This window comes from Macaca thibetana, chromosome 2 (genome assembly GCF_024542745.1).
Source record: "Macaca thibetana thibetana isolate TM-01 chromosome 2, ASM2454274v1, whole genome shotgun sequence".
In the NCBI taxonomy this organism is placed as follows: Eukaryota; Metazoa; Chordata; class Mammalia; order Primates; family Cercopithecidae; genus Macaca; species Macaca thibetana.
Window position 1 is genome coordinate 145,236,716 of NC_065579.1, and position 22,043 is coordinate 145,258,758.

The following is a 22,043-nucleotide window of genomic DNA, read 5'->3' on the forward strand; positions in this document are numbered from 1 at the left end:
TTCCTTTTTGGCTGGGAAAAGGCGACCGACTTTGAAAAGCATGGCAGAAAGGAAAAACTGGAGGGGCCAAATTCCAGGGCAAAGTCTAAGAGTGAAACTTGCTCATCTTCAGTGAGGTTCTGCCCCCTGCTCATTCCAGGGCAAAGTTTTGTGACTCCTAAGGTGATACAAACAGGACCTGCCACTTTACTGCACTTGGAGGTTTGCAAAATGCTTTTGTTGCTAATCACCTCACTGGATCCTCACCACAGACTTATGAAGAAGGAAAATTATCCCCCTTTTTATGAGCAATGAAATGGACTTTGCAAGATGGAGGTAAAGCGTCACACCCAAGGTCCCAGAACCAAGCCCAACTCTTCAGTTTGTCTTCAAATGACTGCTTTTCAGTGACCACTTTGAAGGATCTACCTCAGTTCTCACAACCATTTGTGAAAACAAGCAAAAAAACTCTCAATCATTCCTACACTGTTTAACAGATATTTTCTGAGTACCTACTACGTGGCCAGCCCCTTGAGATGTTGGTGGCTGATAGTGAAGCACTTGTAGCCATGACACTTGCCATATGTGGGCATTCAAATGATCCTAATCCTCTGCCTTCAGAGAAGGAGAAGGTCTGGCCTTTGTTCCATTCTCATATACAATCTCTTGTCTGAGTACCAAGTTACTATGGTGATGGATTCTTGGAAGGGCAGACACAGACAGATGGATAGGTTGATGTGTTTTGCCCAAACATGCAGATACTTCAGCAACTGGATGCTCTGGAAATGCTGAAGCAGCAGAGAATGCGCTATCCTTCAATGAGGGCTTTCGGTTGAGAGCTCCAACAGGGAGACATTTGTTCTGCAATGTGTCCGGAGGTGGCAACGGTTATCATATAGAAGTGTAAATCAGATGCTATGGAACATGAAACACCCAACTTCAATTAGAAGGCTAAATAGGCAGCAAAACAGAAAAATCAGGTTCCCCAGTCAGAGAGGTACTGGTCCAATTCTGGCTCTCCTGCTGACTAGATTTGTGACTTGGCATGGCACATTTAGCCTCTTCATCCTTGCACAGCTGTTGGCAATATTCAAGGTTACATAGGTTAAGTGCTCAGCCAGGGCCTGACACAGAGAGGGAAGTCAACTTAAAAAAAATATGATTAATAACATCAGCGAAAGTTCTATACTTGCTTTGGCTCCAACTTCAGATGCCGTTGTATGTTTTGTGCAGCCCATTTTACCAACAGAAATCTTGAGGAGCAGAAGTCACCCATTTATCTGAGCCAGAAATAGAAGCTGAGTTTCTATTCTCAGTAGAGGTGAGACCATGCCTCACACTGTGTGGCAGTCCTCCCTTATTGTCCTCATGGCACCCTGGCTCACATTACCTCCCTGCCACTTCCTAGCTATGAAACTTCAGGCAAATTTCTTCACCTCTTTACCCTTCAGTTTTCTCATCTGCAAAATAGGAATCATAATGATGGTAGCTATACCATAGGGCTGTTGTGAGGATTAAATGAGAAGATACAGTGCAGTGCACAGCACTTTGCTCAGTAACCACAGAGGCTTGGAGAGGAGGCAGCACCTCTTAAGGGCCTGTAGCAAGTGAGTGTGGCCCAGGAGGGTGTGACTCCAAAGCCAATGGTCTTTCCATGCTCCATAGTCTTTCACCACCAAACAATCACATCCCCAGGATGAAGTCATCTATCTTGGGACCTACAGATGGGAAGGGCTTGGTAGCCTTCCTGAAATGTATGTCTTGGCAGTGACTTCTCCTGCTCCTTCTAGAAGGTGACAGTCTGTGTTGCCTACCTTTCTGGGCTTCCTCAAAGCGATCGTTCTCTGCTAGCCACTGAGCATACGGCACGTAGATGTCATCCTTAAACTCAGGATGCTTCTCACCCAAAGCAAAGGCCTGGGGGAAGGAGCAAATGAAGTCTTAATAAAACTGCCCCTGCAGCCCCCATGAAAACACTGCACTTGGCTGAATTCATTAGGGATGTCATATTTTGCCAGCCTGACGACTCAGAGAGGGAGAGTGCCTCCCCCAAAAACTACCCACAGAAACGCAAAAACAAATCAGCTCTTCGAAAACAAAAGGCAATTAACAGCAATATGCAAGCGACTGGATTCAGTAACAACACAGTCTGTTTCTGGACCACAGAAGCGGCACAGAATCGGAAACATTTTATTTTGAGGGTTTGCGTGGGCTCCTGTAGTGCTGCAAACAGATTTCTTTTAATTGCAGGCGATACCTAAGGAAACAGAATTGACATTATCATCATTACCACTTCTTATCAGTTGTCAAAGATGACTGTGGGCCTTGAGCTGTATGGACCCATTGACTACTTCTCACCTAAGCCCCAGAATCACCTGTCAGGCCAGGAGAACTGGACATGAGCCATGGGGAGAAAGTCTGCCTGATGCACAGCGAGGTCTGAGTCATTCTAAGATGCTCTAATCTATGCTGCTTGAGAAATCTAATAAATTTCTCTTGAGAAGCCACCATTGCCTCTGTCCCTAGCCCCACCTTTTCTCATGAGTGACCTCAACACCTCACCAAATGGAGCCATCCAGAGAGCAGACAACAGTCAGATGGCTCCTCTCAGTGAAGGCTTTGCTTTCACTCTAAAATGGACCATGATGGGTGGGTGGGTGAGTCGGGGGAGGATCTTGGCACAGCTCCTAATCCTCTCGGGGATGGATTTCTCTGAAGGGCACAGGGAGCCGGTGAGCTGGAGGGTGGGGGTTGACCACAGAAGGGGCAGCATTAGCTGCTTCTGCCAGCCATGGCCACTTTTCTCACTGGCCTGGCTAATTCTTTACAGCCCCCAACACCAGAGAGAGAAGCAGTGGTAGTGGGGTGGGGGCAGAGAAGGGAGGGAAAAAACTGGCCCCTGAAATGACTCTCGCAGTCTGGATCTGGAAAGCACAGATGGTGCTTTCTGCCAAAATGTTACCCAGCAGGTTTTAAATGTCACGCAGGTGCATCTTCACATCAGCCACGTGTCTGAGCCTGTGGTGCTGGTCAGAGGCAGCTCAGCCCAATGGCAGGCACTGGAGCTGTCGTGTTCACACTCACATCCCCGGTGCCTGTCACCACCCTGGCACAGAGCTGGCTGTCAGTAATGATTTTCTCAATGACTGAATGAACGGACAAGTGGAAAGGCGCTCCACTTCGAGGTTAAGTTGCTCAGAGAATTCGAGGTTCAGAGAATTCGAGGTTAAGTTGCCTGACTGCCAGCCCAATGTTCCTTTCATCACGAGGGCAACTTCTCTCCATCTGAACCCCAAAGGGCCCCTGTACCCACCCGTGTCCCAGGGCTCAGGTGGGGCCCCAGCCCACGAGGCCTGCTTTCCCCTCACCTCATCCCAGCGCTGGGTCTCCACGTGCAGCTGCACCAGGGACTTGAGGTCACCCATCTTCAGGTACGTCTCGGCAGCATAGCCAGGGCTGTCCAGCTTCTTGAGGTAGGTAGCACACAGCAGCAGCGGCTCGCGCTCAGCCTTGTCCAGCTTGCGGGCGATGTCGATCAACCTGGAAAGGAAAGGGGCAGGTAGGAGGGGGGGCTCTGGGTCTTGTCAAGGGCAGGCCGTATGTCCATTCATCCTGCAGTCCCCAATGTTGATACCGTGCCATGGTCCCTGCGAGCTGCTCAGTGGTTAGTTATTAAATGCATGAATACACACTCCAGAAACATCACCAGGGACCGGGAGAGGTGGCCTTTACAGGATCCCATCAGCCACCTCGTGTATCTTTCTCGGAAGTCACTGAGCTATCCAGCAGGGCATAGAAACAATTATCTCCTAATCCCCTACCAGTACCCAGATAATGCCATGAGCTTTCCCATGCATGAAATCAGAATCTTCACCACCCTAAGAGGTGGGCACTATTATTTCCATCTCTCAGATGAGAATAAAGTCTGGGGGGAAGGTGAAGCACCCAGCCCAAGACTCAGCAGCCAGGAAGTAGCCCAGCGCTCTTTCCACCACAGGTGCAGGAATTCTCACAGAAAAGTGGAGGCCAAGGCATAAGAATACCTCATTGACTGCCCTCTAAAGGAAGAGGTGAGTATGGGGTCTGCTCGGAGCTCTGGACAAAGGCCTGCAGGAAGTCTTCCCTGTCCTCCTGGCCAAGGAGCTGACCAAAGGGAGGAGCCGCAGAGACCCACTGGCTCACCACTGCTTCCCCGTGGTGAGCGGCCCTCCCATTGCTCATGGGGACATGACGCCTGGATAGAATGTGCTTGTTCTCTCTGGTCAGGCTGGAATTTGGAGTCAAACTAACTCTCCCAGGAGAAAGGGTTCTACCCAGGCTAGTCTTGGTGAGAACGGAAAGAGAAGCAGCTGTAACGAATCCCTGTCTCAGAGATAGGCAAGGCACGGAGGCCTGTCAGTCTACACTTAGAATAATAATGGCATCTAAAAATAACACTGCTCAGCAGAAAAAGGACACATTTTTAGGGAAAGGTGGCATAGACAGACCTTAAAGCCTTAGAAACCTTCCCACTCATCACACCCAATGTCCCTAGAGGAAAGGCACCTTTTATAGCCGCATCTGGAAAGCGAACAGAACATGCTTAATGTGTTTCTTGAATTACTCAAGTACCCTCAGAGTAACCTGACACATAGCACTTACAAATGAAAGTGACATGAAAAGCCAGACGAGAGAACAGGGGACCCTAAATCTGCCTGGCCCTCTTCTATATGAACCCCTTCACTTAAAGAAAAATGTGGGGAACAAAATCTGTGCCTCTGTCTTAAAAAAATTACTATTGGACAAGAAAATGGGGTGGTAGGACATCCACCAAGGTCCCTTTGTAAGGGGCCAACACACCAATTATTAATATATGGCAGCACTCAAGGAAATAATTTAATCATTAACCAGCCTCCTCCGTATCCCCAAATCCTGGCTGGGCCACTGCTACCTGTAGACCACAGTGTTGTTTCCTGAAGAATCAACAGCCTTTAGGAACCAGCCTAAGCCACCCTCAGGAGCTTGTCCCATCATGTCCTCTGCCTGCCACAGCAGCACGTGCATGTGTGTGTGCATGTGTGTGAGCCTGAAGCTCACTGACTGGAAAGACAAAGCCTTCCCCCTGAAGGTCTAGTGCACTGAGTCCCAAGGCTGAATCCATCCTGTCTCAGTGCTGCCCCACCCCAACCTCCTCCTCTCCCTGTTGTCCACCTTGACGAATGGTGTAACCCACCAGCAGCCACAGAGCAAAGCTAGCCTGACACTCACCCCTGCCCCACCACCCTGGGATGGGTCACTTGGTTCTAACTCTGCTACTTCTCTTTCATGCCCTCAGCTACCAAGTTCCCTCCTGCTCTACTGCACTAGCCAGTTATCTGGTCTCCATTATACCTGCCTGCCTGAGGGGATGTCTGACTGTACAACCCTGACCGTAGGTGGTCACTCGCTATCGGCAAATCTAAGCACCTCCGTTTGGCATCAGGGGCCCTTCCAGTGTGGCCAGCCCACTTCCCCCAACCCACAGCCCACGTCCTTCACCCTCCCATTCCCACACGTCTTTTACTCCAACCAGAGCCGACTCGCTGTGTTCCTGCTGTACTTCCTGCCTGCATTTCCTTTCCCCCCATCTCTATTTACCTCTTGGAATTCTTCAAGGTCCCCTCATGCAAAGAGTGTCTCCTAAGAGAAGACATCCATGGTTCCTCCCATAAGAATTCTTCCCTGGAACTTGTTTTGTTTTTGTTCCTACCATTACACATGTAGTTGGAATTGACATCGGCCAGATTAGAGGCTAAAGCTCAGCTCTACAACTTTCCAGCTATCTGGACTTTGGGAATAACTTGTCCCTTTAGCTTCTGTTTCATCATCTGCAAAGTGGGTGAGGAGACACCAACCCTGATGGCATGGGTGGAAAACCTAATGCCTGGAAGATTAGCACAGTGTCTGGGTTGTAGTGAGCATTCAGAAAATGGCAGCTGTGATGTCCTGGTGTCTCCTCTTCCCTGGTCCCCACCATCCCTTCCCCTAGTGACTCCACAAGCTCCTGGAAGGCAGCTACTGCCTTGTGCAATCTCTGTGTCTCCTGAAGAAGCTAGCCACTATCATATTAGCTTTAGATAATTAGAGAAGCACTATTTGTTCCCTTGACAGTCAAGAGGTGACATGTGATGACATGCTGCCAAATGCTTCTCGGGGCAGGGACCAAAACCTACATGTCAACCCAGCCATGGTCACCACAGATCTCGATGGCCTTGACGTGCTCTCCTGCTGAGATGTACATCTCCACGGCGGCTTTGGGCTCCTTGATATTTCTGGCCCAGTCAGCCTGTTTGGTGATTAGCATCTTTGTTTCTTTGGGGTCTCCAGATCCAAGGAAATCCTGAGGAAGCACAACAAACAAAAACACTCTGGATCAGAACTTCCTGTGCCAGCGTTACATCAGGCTTTTCTAGCAGCAAGGGCAGGCTCCACATGGCTGAAGCAGGCAACCAGGAGGCAGGCAGGGCCCGTCCCTGAGGGGCTGAGTAGGGGGAGTCCCAGGTCTCGGGAAGAGTGATCTCAGGCTGCCCTGCAGGTGTTCCTGGGGGATCCTGGGACAGCGTCAAGGACACTGGCCCCCAGTACTTCCTTCCCATCTCACAAATGGGCATTTGTTCATTGGCTAAACAACACTTTCTAGACTATTTGGGGCCCTGCACATGAAGTCTGCAGGCTTGGGGGTTCATGATCAGGCTGTCTCTCTCTCACATAGTTTGGTAAATACATGATTATTCCTAAACAGCAATGAGACAACCTGGTGCACAATTCCAAATATCAAGACCTGTCATCTTTATTCAGATCGTATGGGTGACACCACATGCTTCAGAGTGGGCTGAGCATGGGTTCCCCTAAACTTACACAAACAAAATGACTTACAGTTTGCCGGCCCTCCATGCCCTCTCTGAATCACCAGCAAACACTCTGTGCCCCGAACTAGGGAATCATTGCATGGTCTTTGCCCCAGTTACTTGCCTGGGACAGATAATAAGCAAACCTCTCTCTGGTTAGCTGCTTCTCAGCTGAATGGTTAGGGATCCTGTCCTGAGGTCAGGTCTGCAGCGGTGAGGACCTGATCCGACAGTGGGACAGCAGGAGACCATGGGGGGATCTGAGGCAGGGAAGGTGCTCAGGAGAGGACCTGAGAAGGAAGAGACGACTGTGGTCCTGGAGGCTCAGGGGTCAGGCCTAGAGCCTGTGTTCCTTTGGCCTCAGCAGCGGCCCTCTGAAGCGGTATGCCCAGCTTCTCTGGGCTGGCCATAGAATGTGTGAAAAACAGCCTCAGAACATCACCTCTTTTCACGGTAGTTACCCAAAATACACATGTGGGAGTTTGCCAGAGTCGAGGCAGCTTTTAAAGGTGGAGCTTTTCAGAAAGGGAAACTGGGAGCCCTTAGAGCCCAGGTCTATGTTACTGGTAAGAAGTGGTTTGTCTTAGGAATAATGTACCCTGCAGAGAGTGCTTTGTGTCAGCCTCACTGAGAATAAAAAAAGCACTCCTTTCCCCATGATTAACGCTCATGTGTCAGGAAAGTGCAGTCAATGTATGCTAAAAATCCACTTGAACAATTAGCTCGCTTTTTTTCATTTGCTTTCAGGGTAATTGTGCTTTCAGGGTATTAGGTCGGCCTAATATATGATACATTTTAAGAAGGGGAGGAAAGAGCATTGTATACCCTGATGCTGGGATCCAATAGAAGACAGACCTCCTGGCTGGCCTTTGGTTTTCCCAGGAGCTGACAAAGGGAAGGGGCTTGGAAAGCAGCCACTGTCCCCGCCTAGTTTGGGCCTTTACAGACACACCTCTCCTTTTGGCAGCTGCTATGGCGCGGATTCTGTACGCTAGCACGAAGCTGGAAACCCTGCCTACCTGGCTGGTGAAATGAGGGTGGCAGCTGGGGGAAACAGGCATCTTCAAAGGGACTTCAGTGAGTGCTCAGGGGACTAGGGGTGACCAGCAAGGGTGAGAGGCTGAGAGGAAGCCATAAGCCTAGGCCAGCTGGCCACTCAGGGAGCTGTGACTTCACTGAAGCTGGGTCTAAAAGCTTCCTTCAAGGCTCAGCAAACTGGGAATTCAAAGGCTTTTTGCTTTCCTGAAGCTAAGTTACACGTTATCTGGGGCCATGGCAAAGACTTGGCCCTGAAGTGGACAGAAAGAGGCTGTGTTGAGTGATGAATGAGACTAAACAGTGTTCTCATGCTTGGTGATTTTGATAAGAACATACTACATAAGAGTTAAGAGCATTATAATTCCCTTTATCACCATATAAACATGTCACTTATCCAGAAAGCATACAATTTATTTGTACGTGGGAATGTAATTTAAAAATTTTCTGAAAACCAGATTGAATCTTGGGAAGCAATTTTCAAGTAAACAAAAACATGCCATGTTAATCAGTACTAGATCTCCCCCACCCCCCACATAATGTGTATGTACACATTTCTTAAATTCAGACTACCAAGTGGGGGCAGGGCGGATTGAAATGGAACCAACTTCCTTGGAATAGTGATCAAAAACTAAAACCAAAAACAAGTCCCAGAGTATATACCTTCATAGAGAGACGGAGCAGATGGAGTGTGTAAATGGGCTGCAGTTCTGGTGGGAGGCTGTGGGCACATGAAGTCCACCAGAGTGTAAGGAGGGGCCTCAGAGCAGGGGCAGGAGTGAGGCCAGCCAGGGAGAGAGGTGTGAAGATCCACTCTGTGGTCACGTGTGGCCCTCTCATCTTCCTAATCTTTCTACAGCTTGGCATTTCTAACGGGCTTTCCTATACATTATTCTGTGCAAATCTCAAGACTAAACTGAGCTGTGGCTATTACCATCTGAGAAGGGAAGGGAGGCTTGGCAAACTGAAGAGCCTTTCCCTAGGTCATCCCACAGAAAGAACCCGCACTCACACCAGCTCTGGGGCACCAAGGCCAGGCATTTTCTTATTTATTTATTTTTGACATGGGTCTTGCTCTGTTACGCAGGCTGGAGTGCAGTGGTGTGATCTTGGCTCACTGCAACTTCTACCTCTGGAGCTCAAACAATCTTTCCACCTTAGCCTCCCAGTAGCTGGGACTGCAGGCACTGGCTAATTTTTTGCACTTTTGGTAGAGACAGGGTTTCACCATTTTGCCCAGGCTGGTCTTGACCTCCTGAGCTCAAGCAATCCACCCACTTCAGCCTCCCAAAGTGCTAGTATTACAGGCTTGAGCCACCACGCCCAGTCTGACCAGGCATTTTCTACTGTAGCACAGCTGCCTCCTTGAGGAGGCTTCAGGGGTTCCTAAGCCTAAATTCTACCTCTAGGGTCTTGATCCCTGAAGGGTTCATCCTGAGTTAAAATTTTGTTATCCCCAGAAGCAGAGATGCACTGACTCTGGTGATCTCAGTATGAATGTGTTATGAAATCCTCTAGGTGTCTGTGGTGGGGCCTGGGGGAGGGTAGAGAAGGTGACGAGGAAAAGGCAGAGGGAGCCTGTACACTCTGGGTCTCAGGTACGGAGTGAATAAATCACTAAGGTGAAAAGACAGGCTGGGGCCCAGAAGCTCATCCACGTACTGATGAAAAGGTCCTGGGCAACATCACAGGCCACCAAACACACCTTCAGCCCCAGGGTCGAACAGGTGGTGGAACAGCACAGCCATCTTCAGGAATATAAAAGCAGAAAAATGTGGGGAAGATTTTCCATCTTGAACTTGTGAGCTGGAGAATTACCATTAGTAGCCCACTAATAGGTTGTGGCTGATGAGTCACTTCAAAACACACTGAGAGCCACTTTTGACACTCCCGGAAAAGGCAGGTTAACAAAGCCCCTCTGTAGAAGGAAGACTGTAGTTGCTCAATGCACCCAAGCCTCTTTGAACTTTGCTTAGACTGAACTGCCAATGTCTTGGCTGGTCTGGGCTCCTTAGTGCAACTCCTTCCCACAGAAGCCATCAAGAGCCAGGTCCAGGAAGCTCCTCTCCTATACCTGCCTTAAAAGGCCCAGCTCTGCTGGGGACTAAGGTTCATAAGGGCCATCCCAATGCAAAAGAGGATCTCTGTTATCACCCACTGCAACCACATGGTAGCCACTCTGCAGCCGGTAGGCGTGAGGCATGCTGCGCTAACACAGGAGGGCGGAGGCTCTGCCTGACTTCCCAGAGGCCTAGTGAGAAGCCCAGGACAATCAGCAGGTGCTATGGGAAACCTGGCTGGCAGGCACCACATTATCCTGTATGACTGGCAGGACCGGCTCCCGCCTGAAGACACCGATTCTTGGCAGCTCCTGATAAGGATTGAGAGGATTTGTGGGAGACAGCCCTGAAGCACTGAGCCCTCAAATCAATGAAGGGATTGTGCTGGCGCAGACCCACAGCCATCCAGCTCTGGTGCTGATGAAGGTCTGAACTGCCATAGTCTGCCCCATTGGTGTCAGCGTTAAATGTCAGTTTTAGGTGAGTTTCAACCAGTGGCTGTAGATGGGTCATTTGTTTACCAGTTTCCCCACATCCTTTCTGAGACCATTGCTAGTTTTTGTCTACACCACTCTTGGGGAAAATAACTTGGACACCGCAGGTGAGAATACCAGTGGGCTCCAAGCTAGAGCTTGGGCCTGGGACAGGGTGGGTTACCTTGGCATACTCAAACATGCAGAGGTCGGTATACATTTCAAGCGCGAGGTTCTCGTGCCCGCTCCTCTTGTACAGTTTGGCGGCCTCATGGAACTTCCCCTGGTAGGAAAACACATCTGCCAGAAACAGGTCATTGTTGGTCTCTCCCCGCTTCTTCCTCTCCTGGAAAAATTAGAAGCACAGGAAATGGCCTCTGCAGCCATGGGCAGGAAGCAGCCTTTACAAAGGTTAGATGTGGCTATTTCAAGTGAGGCCCCTGGACCTTCCTACTGGAATCTGGGCTTGGCTCCTGGCTGTTGTCTCTCTCCCCCAGGTTCCCGCTGGGAACACTTGACAACAAAAGCAGGTTTTTACCAGACAAGCAAAGATCAAAAAAAGATGCAAACCTTTGTTTGTTTAATGGAAATTCCTCAGGGTTGCTTTCCTGTGTATTCCAAGGCTATGACAGAATAGTTTGAATAGTGTGTGCTCTGACTCATCCATGACCCCTAAGCTCCAGAGAGCTCCCAAATCTGCAAGCCCTGTTTGGCAGAGTTGTGGCTCATGGGGATGACAGAGCAGGAGAATGTTTAGGGTTTCTGCCCAAGAGCGAGACCAATAAAATAGGATGACAAGTCTCACTATGTCCCTACTTTTAAAGAGAAAGTAAGAAATCCCGCATGCTGAACATCCACTAGGTTCTGGGTATATACTTATACACACATGGCCCCTTTATTCCTCTCAGTGACCCTCAGGGTAGGTCTCACTACCCAAGTATTAGAGTGAAGGATGCTGAGACTCAAGAAGAGGAACAGGTCAGGGTCAGACAGAGCTGGAATTTGGATGCAGTTCTGTCTGACTCCAGATATTCCTTGTATCACGTAACACTGTCTTCTGAAGCAAGTGACGTCCCCAACAACACACACACACACACACACACACACACACACACACTTAGCACAGCTGAGGATAAAGCTTCTTCCTTCTGTGTCAGGGAACATTCACTTGTCTACAGCTCAAGTATTTGTAAATACTCAGTAGCACTCAAACCCTGAGCCCTAGCAGTTTCCTTTTGCTTGTTTTCTAGCAAGAGTAGCATACAGAGGATGATGAGACATTGAATCAAACTCTTAGACAAGCTGGTGAAAGTTTTAACAGCTGGAGGCAACGTGCTTCCACACTGACAGAAATCATCATTCTAAAAACCTGCGCACAGCTCAGGCTCATCAAACAGACTAACTCCTAATAGTTGGAAAGGAATTAAAATCTTGCAGTGAGATAAAAGATTGATTTTGGCTGGACATGGTGGCTCACACCTGTGATCCCTACATTTTGGGAGGCCAAAGGAGGAGGATCACTTGAGCCCAGGAGTTGTAGGCCAGCCTGGTCAATATAGCCAGACCCTATCTCTGCAAAAAAAAAAGGTTTTACTAGACATGAAATTCAGGCCATATCCATTCTAGGCCCCAGGACATCACCATGACCAATAATAACGATCTATGGCACTCAGCAGGTGCATGTCAACATGGGTAGGTTCTTCCCCGCCGTCAGCAGGACAAGAACATCTCCCCTATCCAAAAGGCACCCATTGAGGATCCGCAGTTCTCTGGAATTATGCTGAGCACCGAGATGTGTGCAACCAAGTCTGCAGGCAGTCAACATAGAACACACTCAAAGGCACTTTACTTTTTTTCAGGAGACAATCTTAGTTTACTTTAAAGCACTTCCCAGCTCATAGCACATGAGGAGAGGACTATATTTTGATCCCAGTAAAATGTGACAAATAATAGTTGGACCCCACAGCAATCAGTTACTTTTGTGGAGAGGAAAATTATGCTCCTTGACTTCCGGTGAAGACCCCCAGATCCAGGCCAGTGGATTTTGTAAATCCACTGACAGTGAGAGTCAGCAGCACTGGGCATTTTGGGCAATAGCTCCGAACAAGCCCTTTACCATGTGGTAGGTAAACCCCAGAACATACAGATGCCCTTTACGACACGCGGGTAGGGAGGGTATGTGGCCGAGAGAGCATGAGCTTAGGAAATAGACTGGGCTTGAATTCCACCAAGTTTTTGGCTGTGGACCTGTGGGGACGTGGCATTGTCTCACTGAGCCTTAATTTTCTCCCACATGGAATAGGGAGAGCAACAATACCTGCCTCATTCAGTTAATGTGAGGATCTAGAAGAGCACTCACATAAATCACACATAGGGCACAGAGCAGCTTATGTTATGAGGTTTAGCAGGCTGTGAGCTCCTGTCGGCCTCTCTCTTCCTCAGCTCTGTGCCCACTGAACTCGGCACAAGGGTTGGCCCACGACAGGTGTTTATTACATGGAAATGAATGAGAGGGACAAGACATTTGCTGATTTCCTCACTGTTTCCAACTGGGAATTCAAATGTGTCTCACATTCCCATACCCTCACAATAAATCTGTTCAGGAGAAAAAATGTATATGCCTTTTAACAGACAGCCAGACAGCACTGAGATACACAGAAATTAAGAATAGTGTCTAAGGGCCGGGCCTGGTAGCTCAAGTCTGTAATGCCAGCACTTTGGAAGGCTAAGGTGGGCTAATAGCTTGAGCCCAAGAATTTGAAACCAGCCTGGGCAACATGGGAAAACTCTGCTCTACAAAATATACAAAAAAATTAATCAGGCAGAGTGGCACATGCATGTGGTCCCAGCTACTTGGGAGGCTAGGTGGGAAGATCGTTTCAGCCTGGTAGGTCAATGCTGCAGTAAGCCGTGATCGTGCCACTGCACTCGAGCCTGGGGAACAGAGTGAGACTTTGTTTCAGGAAAAAAAAAAAAAAAAGGCATAGTGTTGACCACCACCCAGCAAATGGCGTACCTACAACCAGCTTCCTTAGCACACTGCAGGCCTATTGGGTTTGGATGACAAGGTCAATATTCTCAGCCAGAAACAGTAGGGCTGGGGGTTACTCCAGAACTCTGGGGCGTTCAATTCAGACCACGGGCCATGCTCCCCACGGAGATTGGGAGAGCTTCACCCAGCTATCACACGATAGCTCACACTGCCTGCCGCTGTCTCCCCATGTGGCCACTCTGCCCCCAGAGCAAGGCTGTGGCCCAGATGCCCAGACGCCAGTGAGCTCTGCTCCCATGTCCTCAAGGCTCTTGCCTGCCAGAAGGGCTGCCCCTAAAACAGGAACCCCAAGTATGCCTTCTTGAGAAGGAAGAAGAATGTTTCATCTTTTACCTCAATGCTGCTGATGAGCTCTAAATATCGGAGGTCTTGTACTCTGATGAAGGCCTGTGGGGAAGAAATAAAGAATAAAATAAGCTGTCTTCTTGGCTTCCAAAGTGGGTGACTGGCTGGGGGTGGGAAGTCAAGCTCTATCTAGACAGTGAGCCAGTAAGGAGAGGAAGGGAGCAAGCATGGATTAATCGTCGTGTGTGCAGGAGGTTATACCACTCAGCGAGGTGTGGTTTTATCCGTGGGATTGGACATGTAAAGAACAGCAAAGACGTTCCAGTTGCATCAATCATTTTGGGATCAGGTAAAACAAAACCGTGATGCCACAGTCTGTGGTGGTGCCTCCTTGGGAGACTCTCGACCCAAAGAAGAACAAGCCAGCCGGGCGTGGTGGCTCACGCCTGTAATCCCAGCACTTTGGGAGGCCGAGGCAGGTGGATCATGAGGTCAAGAGATCGAGACCATCCTGGCCAACATGGTGAAACCCCATTTCTACTAAAAATACAAAAAATTAGCTGGGTGTGGTGGCAGGCACCTATAGTCCCAGCTACTTGGGAGGCTGAGGCAGGAGAATCACTTGAACCCGGGAGGTGAAGGTTGCAGTGAGCTGAGATTATGCCACTGCACTCCAGCCTGGGCGACAGAGTGAGACTCCATCTCAAAAAAAAAAAAAGAAGAAGAACAAGCCGGTCTGACCCTCTGGCGGGGCAGGCAGCATCACAGCAGGAGAAGGTGAGATGCATGGACTGACGAGAGACTGCCTTGCACATCTTGGTGACATGGGTAGAATGCAGGGGACAGCTATGCCTACCCAGTGTTGCCACAGACACAAGGGACCCAGAGGCCCTGGTACTGCAGAGGGAACGGAGGAGGGGAAAGCTGAGAGGGCATAAAGACAGATTCTGGAAGAAGGTGGAGGGGTAGGGAATGAATCCCACCAAGTCCATGGAAGGCAAACTCTTATGTAAATCCTAAAATTGCAGCCCTTGCCAGAGACTTTAACTCATGGACCTCTAGAAGTTTCTGAGGAACAAGCAGACTGGTGTTGGCTAAGCCAGTTTTGCTGCTTTCAGATTCTGCCCAGGATTTGGAGGAGCATGAGCCACCAGGTCAGGCTGCTTTCAGGTGGCTTTGCTGTCACCATTTCCACCAGCTGTGCTTGCTTACATTGCCCCATTCAATGGGCTGACCTGTGCCTAGAGGAGGCAGCAGCTCCGGAGCCCTTTGAACCAAACATGCAGAGCAATCCTGACCACTTGCAGCCTCCACTCAGCAGCACGGCATCCTCCCTCCTGAAAAGACCTCGGGAGATGAGCGAGTCCCCAGCCTCTGGCTGCCTTGCAGGTGACCACGACGCAACTTCATCTTTTCATCCCACAGGGCCAGGCTTCCTGTCAGAGACTGGGGACCCAGGGAGAAACATGTCCTGGCCCCTGTCCCCCTCCACAATTCAGAGGCCCACATTCTAACCGGGGAGGCCGGCCAATTAAACAGATCATGACATCTAGAGCTAAGAGCTCTCCGACTATGAACCAGATGCCTGGAGAACACAGATGAATGGTCTGAGCATGAGCAGGGGCAGGAGGCAGCCTTAAGTGAGGCATCAGAATCAGAACCTGGCAAATAAGTGTTTGTGGAGAGGAATTCGTAGAATAGGGCAATGTGGGCATCGCATGGGCCAAGGAACACAGGGTTAAGACTACCTGGGTCCCAAGCTGTAAGTCTTACACTCTACCCTCTAGATCTGGGTTTCCTTAAAGCGCCTTGAGAGGGCAACCCTGCAAAGCCTGGCACGGTGGCCGAGAGGGAAAGGAGCATTCGAGGTCCGAGTCCTCGCTCTGAGCCTACTTCTCTGCTTCTAGGCTCCAACCATCTTCTTTGTGGAAAGGGGCCTGCTAGTGACACCCTCTCAAGGGTCTTTCTAGCTGTAGCTCAGCTGTGCTGGAGTCTAGGATTTGCCTACTAAGAAGTCTGTTTCCGAATTCCTTCAACCTGATACATTTTGCAGCGTCAGGGCGCCTGGTCAGAGTCACAAGGCCCCTGAATGAGCTCAGCAGAGGGAACCCTGGGAACAGGGAGGCACCTGCAGCTCTGCTCAGGGTCTGGCGGGAGCTCAGCAGCTCTTCTCTGCCATCTAGTGGGGATGGCAGTCCATCTCTAGGAACCACCCTATCCAAACTGGTGAGCCTGAGTGCCTGGCACAGAGGAAGGAGGCGGGGGACTCGGGATTCGGATGAAATATTAACTTCTAGCCTATCTTCAATATCATGTGGCTTTTTCAAAACAGCATGTTGTATACAATAGATATATATCATATACACTTACTTTTCAACTATAATAAATTTGGCCAGGTGTGGTGGCTTATACCTGTGAATCCCACACTTTGGGAGGCTGAGGCAAGAAGACTGCTTGACCCCAGGAGTTCAAGACCCACCTGGGCAACATAGTGAGTCCCCATCTCAATATTTAAACAAATACATATATACGAATCAATAAACACTCATATAAAACCTTGTGGCTTTTTACAATCCTTTCTGTTCTAGGGATTTGTCGTCTTCCTCCCTGTTGGCATTTCTGGGTGGGGCAGGAGAGGGAAGCTCCCTCCATGGAGATGCCTCCTTCCGCCTCTGAATTCTTTTTTTTTTTTTTTTTTTGAGACGGAGTCTCGCTCTGTCGCCCAGCCCAGGCTGGAGTGCAGTGGCGCGATCTCGGCTCACTGCAAGCTCCGCCTCCCGGGTTCACGCCATTCTCCTGCCTCAGCCTCCCGAGTAGCTGGGACTACAGGCGCCCACAACCGCGCCCGGCTAATTTTTTGTATTTTTAGTAGAGACGGGGTTTCACTGTGGTCTCGATCTCCTGACCTTGTGATCCACCCGTCTCGGCCTCCCAAAGTGCTGGGATTACAGGCGTGAGCCACCGCGCCCGGCCTCTTTTTTTTTTTTTGAGATGGAGTCTTGCTCTGTTGCCCAGGCTGGAGTGCAGGGGCGCGATCTCGGCTCACTGCAAGCTCTGCCTCCCGGGTTCACGCCATTCTCCTGCCTCAGCCTCCGGAGTAGCTGCGACTACAGGCGCCCGCCACCATGTCCGGCTAATTTTTTTGTATTTTTTAGTAGAGACGGGGTTTCACCGTGTTAGCCAGGATGGTCTCGATCTCCTGACCTTGTGATCCGCATGTCTCGGCCTCCCAACGTGCTGGGATTACAGGCGTGAGCCACTGTGCCCAGCCCCTCCTCTGAATTCTTATAGCCTCCTCCATCTCCACTTTCCTACACTGAGGACATCTAAAAATATAATCTAGATCATTGTTACACAATGATCACTTCCCTTGTTTAGTAATGGCTAGCATCTGTACAACCATCCCTGATTTAAATTCCCCTTTACAACATCTCAGTTAAGCCTCATGACTGCAGCGGGCATTCTCACAACCCCCATTTCAGAACTGGAAGGACTGGGGATCTGAGGGAAGCAGCTGGCCTGAGGTCCCAGAGCCCCTTACGTGGCACAGCTGGTTCTCAGCCAGGCTTCTTAGTCCCGGTCTGGTCCAGTCTCCTCTCTCTTCATGCCTACAAGTCTTGACCTAACCCAAGGTGGGCATCACATCCCTCTTTGCCACTCCTTCAGTATCAGCCCAGGAGTATGGACAAAATGAGCAGCTCATTAATTGGCTGTGGGGAGATAAAGAGGGAAGGGGTAGGGGAGAGGGGTTTGGAAGCCATTCCTTCCTCCATCTCAGGTTCTAGATGGAAACACAGCTCAGGAACATACCTGGGCTTTTCCTTATGTGCAGAAAGGGGCCAGATGTTTTCAGCCATCTCTCCAGCTTTCATAGACTAGGCCAGGAAAGGACACAATGAATCAAGTCCATGAATCCCGCCATGAAGGTATGTGGGAAGTGTCTACATTGCTGTCACAATCAGAGACCTTGACCTTAGTTGGCAGATGCTAAGAAAAGCAGCATTGTGTGCAGCATCATGGCCAGTGATTACACCGATAATAAAAGCCGCCATTTACGGAATGCCTATGATGTGCCAGGCTACTACCAGGTGCTTCCCATAGATGACGGCTAGTAAGAGTGACAGCCAGAATCTGAGATGCTGCTCCTGGATCAGGCTTTACAGGAACCTTCCCATTCGATCCTCAAAGCTTTGTAAGGATGGGGCCTGTCATCACCCTACATCTATAGAGAAGCAATCTCAGAAAGGGTGTCACCTACCCAGGCCCACAGTGAGGAAGTGGCTGAGCTTAGATCTAAGCCCAGGTCAGCCTAACTCCAGAGGCTGCTGCAGTCTGTGGCCTTTCCGTGCCAGCTGGGTCCCCATCTGCCTTCTTAAGGGACCCCACAAGGACCAAACTCCAGCTTCTGCTGGCTAGATGCTTACCTTCTTTGCTGTTTCAAAATCTAAACCTTCTAGAGCTTCCATGGCCAGTTCACGCCAATCAGTGTCGGTGACACCCAAGCACGCAATCTGGTAGGCTTCCTTGAACAGTTTCCTATCCAGGTACTGGTACATGGGAGCAGACTGCAGGATTTCATCAGGGGTAAAAAAGAAGACTGTTTTCAGAGCCATGGAAAGAGCCAGATTCATACAGAGCCTGCCTCCAGATGCGTGGGACAATTACCCACGCCTGGGGAGCAGCCCTGCAGCCGTCAATCAGCACCCTGCCCAGCCTGCCCAGTCCACTCTGTGTGCTCCATTCTGCACCCCTCTCATGGCTGGGCCACTGTGCTTCACAGCACAAACTCTCTGTCCATCCTCCCCTCCTTCCCACCTGTGGGCCTGCCTCACCATAGGATGTCATCCTCGCCTGGAATGCCTTTGCCCCTCCCCACTCTCCCTCTGGAAAATACCTATTTGGCTTTCAAGGCCCTATTGAAATGTCACCTCTTCTCAAGAGTCCTCCCAAGCCCCTCAAGCCCCCACCTCAGATGAAGGAGTCTCAGATTCCTCTGCCCTTTGTCCAGATCTCGGGTTGTGATGCAGTTACAGGCCTGTTCCCACAGCAAGGCCATGCACAGCACGTGGGCAGTGGTGGGTTGTACCGGCCTCCCTCAGCAGACCCCTAGTCTATGTTTGCTGACAGAATGAATGAGTTCCTGGGAGGAAGGGGTCTGGGATGGCCTCTTCTTCCAGGGACTGTGTCCAAGAAAGGTAAGTGATTTGCTCCAAGTTACCCTGGAAGCCTCTGGAAATAAGTCTCCTGCTCCCTGCACTGGGACCAACGCCCTCGTACAAGATGGAGTTGCCCATGAATAGTTCCTAACGACTTCTCTTTCTTAGGTTTATAAAGGGCTTTTGGCTGTCCCCATAGGCCTGTGCAGTAGGTATTATTTCTCCCTGGCTACAGCCCAGGAGACCGAGACTCAGAGAGGACAAATGACCTGTTCCAGCAAATAGCTGGCAATAGCCAGAGGTGACTGGACTCCAGGTTCTGTGCCCTTTCTTGCCACATGTATGCACGTGTGTACATGTGCATATTTGTGTGCAGGCCTGAGAATGAGTCTAAGTTGGGCCAGGACGTCTTTAACAAGGAAAGGCCTTGCCCTTGTTTTAGGCCAGCCAGTGTGCTTCAGAGGCCTGCATCTCTCCTGGCTAACTGGGCAGGGAAGAGAAATCAGTCAGGACCTCTGTGCTAATGGTTCCCAAATGTGGAGCTTGAAGTATTGTTTTCTCCACTTGGGGCTTTTGTCTTTGAAATTTCTGGTCCCATTTTTTAGCTTTATAATTGAAGAAAAAAAAACTTTTTTTGAGTCTGTCTACTCTCAGAGCAAAACATGGCTGCTTCCAAGTGCTTATCTTTTCCACTATGCCATCTCTCCTCATTGACACATTAAATGTTCCCTTTAGGGGGGCAGCAGGCATAGGCTAGGGAGCAGGTGACCTAGAACCCAGGCCAGACTCAGCCACATCCTAGGGTGGTGACTTTTTGGGTAAATCCATTAACTTCTGTTTAGATGTCCTGCCCAGCTCAGGCTACTATGGGCAAAGGAGAGCTGTGCTCCAAAAATGATGAAGCACTGGGCAAAACGCAGGCATGATCATTACCTTCACTATATTTTCTCAGCACTAGCTCCTCACCACCTCCTAGGCTCTCCATTCTTGTTCTACCCCCACCTTTTCCTTTGTTTGAAAAGCTTCCCTGCTCCAGTCTTCCTTTCCAGACCTCTCAGGGTTCAGATCAAGTTTCGCCATCTCCTGGAAGCTTTCTCAAACTCCTGAAAGCTTTTCTTAAAGCACACAACGAGCTTTCCTTTCTAAAGTCCATTAATAAGCACAGCCTGTTGCAATTTAGTTGTGTTTTGTGGTTTTTACTATTTTATGAGTCAGTAATAAGGTGAAATAATAATAGAAATTTGGCTTGACAAAACCTGAAAGATGGGTGTAATTAACCCCATTTCACAGAAAATAAAATGAGGCCCCAAAGAGTGAAATGAGTTGCTCTAGTTACAGCTGCTTGAGATGGCAGAGTCAGGACTGAAAGCCGGTGCTCCTTCCCCGAACCGCAACCAACTGCTTGCCACACTGACTGCCCTGTGAGTGGGACAGGCACTCAGACAGGCATATCACAGCTGAGCATATGATGGATGGCTAACACTTGGACTTACTTGGGAGGCATAATTTGAGTGGAGTTTTAAAAATAGACTCACTGAACAAATACTCTCTGAGCTATACTTTATCTTGCTGTTGCATTCCAAACATGAAGTCACCACTGCCTTGAGAAGCCCTCCTAGGGCTCGTTGTCCTACTTGGCAGCCCTGACAAACCAGTTCTTACACAAGACAATGTAAATTTCGAAAGGAAACCAAAAATTCCAAGACTGGGTCTGATGCTTTCTCCCTCCTCTCTGGGCCAAAACCACAGGATGGCTGGAGGCAGAGGCAACAGATGAACAGCCTCTGTCTTGAGAATGTGTTTCCTAACCCTTGGCAGTCCTGACCTGCTGCATCAGCAGGATGGCCTTGGTGCAGTCAGCAAGACTTTGCTGCTGAATCTTAAAGTCCTGGCAGAGGAAGCCCCAGGCCGCCCCTCTGGCTCCTCTTGGCCAGCCACAGTCAGGGAGCAGCAAACTGCATTTATTTTTGAGGTCAGGATGCCAATCTTGGGAGAAAACTTTTAATAAGCAGAGTTGGTTTGGTGCAATTGAGGGAGAGCAAGTTCCTGGTGGATGTGGTACATAGATTTGTAATGGGGCAGACAAGGATGACGAGGACACAGTCCAGGAGAAACTGTTTGTGCCCCTCGTCCTGCTGCCACTTCCACCCACCTCGTTCCCTTCTTCCTCTTGTTTTCTCGTCTTTTTCTTCAGATCTGAATTCCACTAACATTTCTTGAATAGCTGCTCTGTGTCAGGCCCGGATGATGGGCATTTCCCCAGTAAGTCTTGCAGTCATGAGTTTTGAGGGGATCATCAGCTTAGAAGAAGTGGGCTCTAGCCTGAAGCAGAGTTGTGTGGGGAAAACACAGACTGACAGAGCCTAGCGGAAGGGAAACCTGGAAATTTCCCTAAAAGTCTTTCAAAGGTACACATGCTTGAACCCAGAAATTTCATTTCTAGGAATTCACGCCAAGGCGCCAAGTTGGGACAGATGCAAGGACTTAGCTAGAAAGATGCCTGCTATTTATAATACAAAAAAAGCTGTAAGCAGCAAACGTGCAGTACGACTGGTAAAAAAAAAAAGCTATGGAACATCCACAAGACACGATAAAATGCAGCTGTAAATACAAGGCAGGTGGGGCCTAAGCAGGAGGGAGGGGTGCTGGCTGTAAAAAGCACAACACCAGGCACCTTGTGATGGTGGCAGTGTTCAGTGCCATGACTGTGGTGGGAGGTTACACATGCCAACATGGGTGGGAAGATCACCCTAGAGCTTTGCACACTGTTACCATTGGGAGGAACTGTGCAAAGGGTATAAGGGATCTCTGTATTATTTCCTACAACTTACGTGAGTCTACAATTACCCTAAATTTTGCCATGCAGGGTAAGAACATTTAATGACACAGAATCATGCTTCAGGAGATTGCTGAGTGAAAATGCCTGATGACTAGTTTATAGCCAGCACTTTGTAGACAGTGATAGGGCTGCCATAACCGAATGTGAGGTGAAATGAGAAGATGGCCATAAAGGAAGGGATGAGAAGTCTTGTTTACAGGACAGGCTCAGGGAATACAGTAAATCTGAGGTTCCATCTATAGGTAGCAATACATATACACATAAAAGTCACGAAAAGTATTTGCAGTGTGATTCCACT

The 22,043-nt window shown here is 49.4% G+C and overlaps 1 protein-coding gene across 9 annotated transcripts in view; it reads right to left on the reverse strand.

Annotated features, from left to right (window-relative positions):
• The window catches only part of IFT122 (intraflagellar transport 122), a 97,479-nt gene that overhangs the window by 13,817 nt on the left and 61,619 nt on the right, over positions 1-22,043 (reverse strand). For all 9 annotated transcript variants that reach the window (XM_050781584.1, XM_050781589.1, XM_050781588.1 and 6 more), the window contains 6 exons: positions 18,175-18,315; positions 13,799-13,852; positions 10,598-10,759; positions 6,171-6,337; positions 3,348-3,519; positions 1,794-1,896 (listed from right to left, as the gene is read on the reverse strand). In XM_050781584.1, coding sequence (XP_050637541.1) covers positions 1,794-1,896; positions 3,348-3,519; positions 6,171-6,337; positions 10,598-10,759; positions 13,799-13,852; positions 18,175-18,315 — 799 coding nt within the window. The remainder of the gene's footprint in view (positions 1-1,793; positions 1,897-3,347; positions 3,520-6,170; positions 6,338-10,597; positions 10,760-13,798; positions 13,853-18,174; positions 18,316-22,043) is intronic.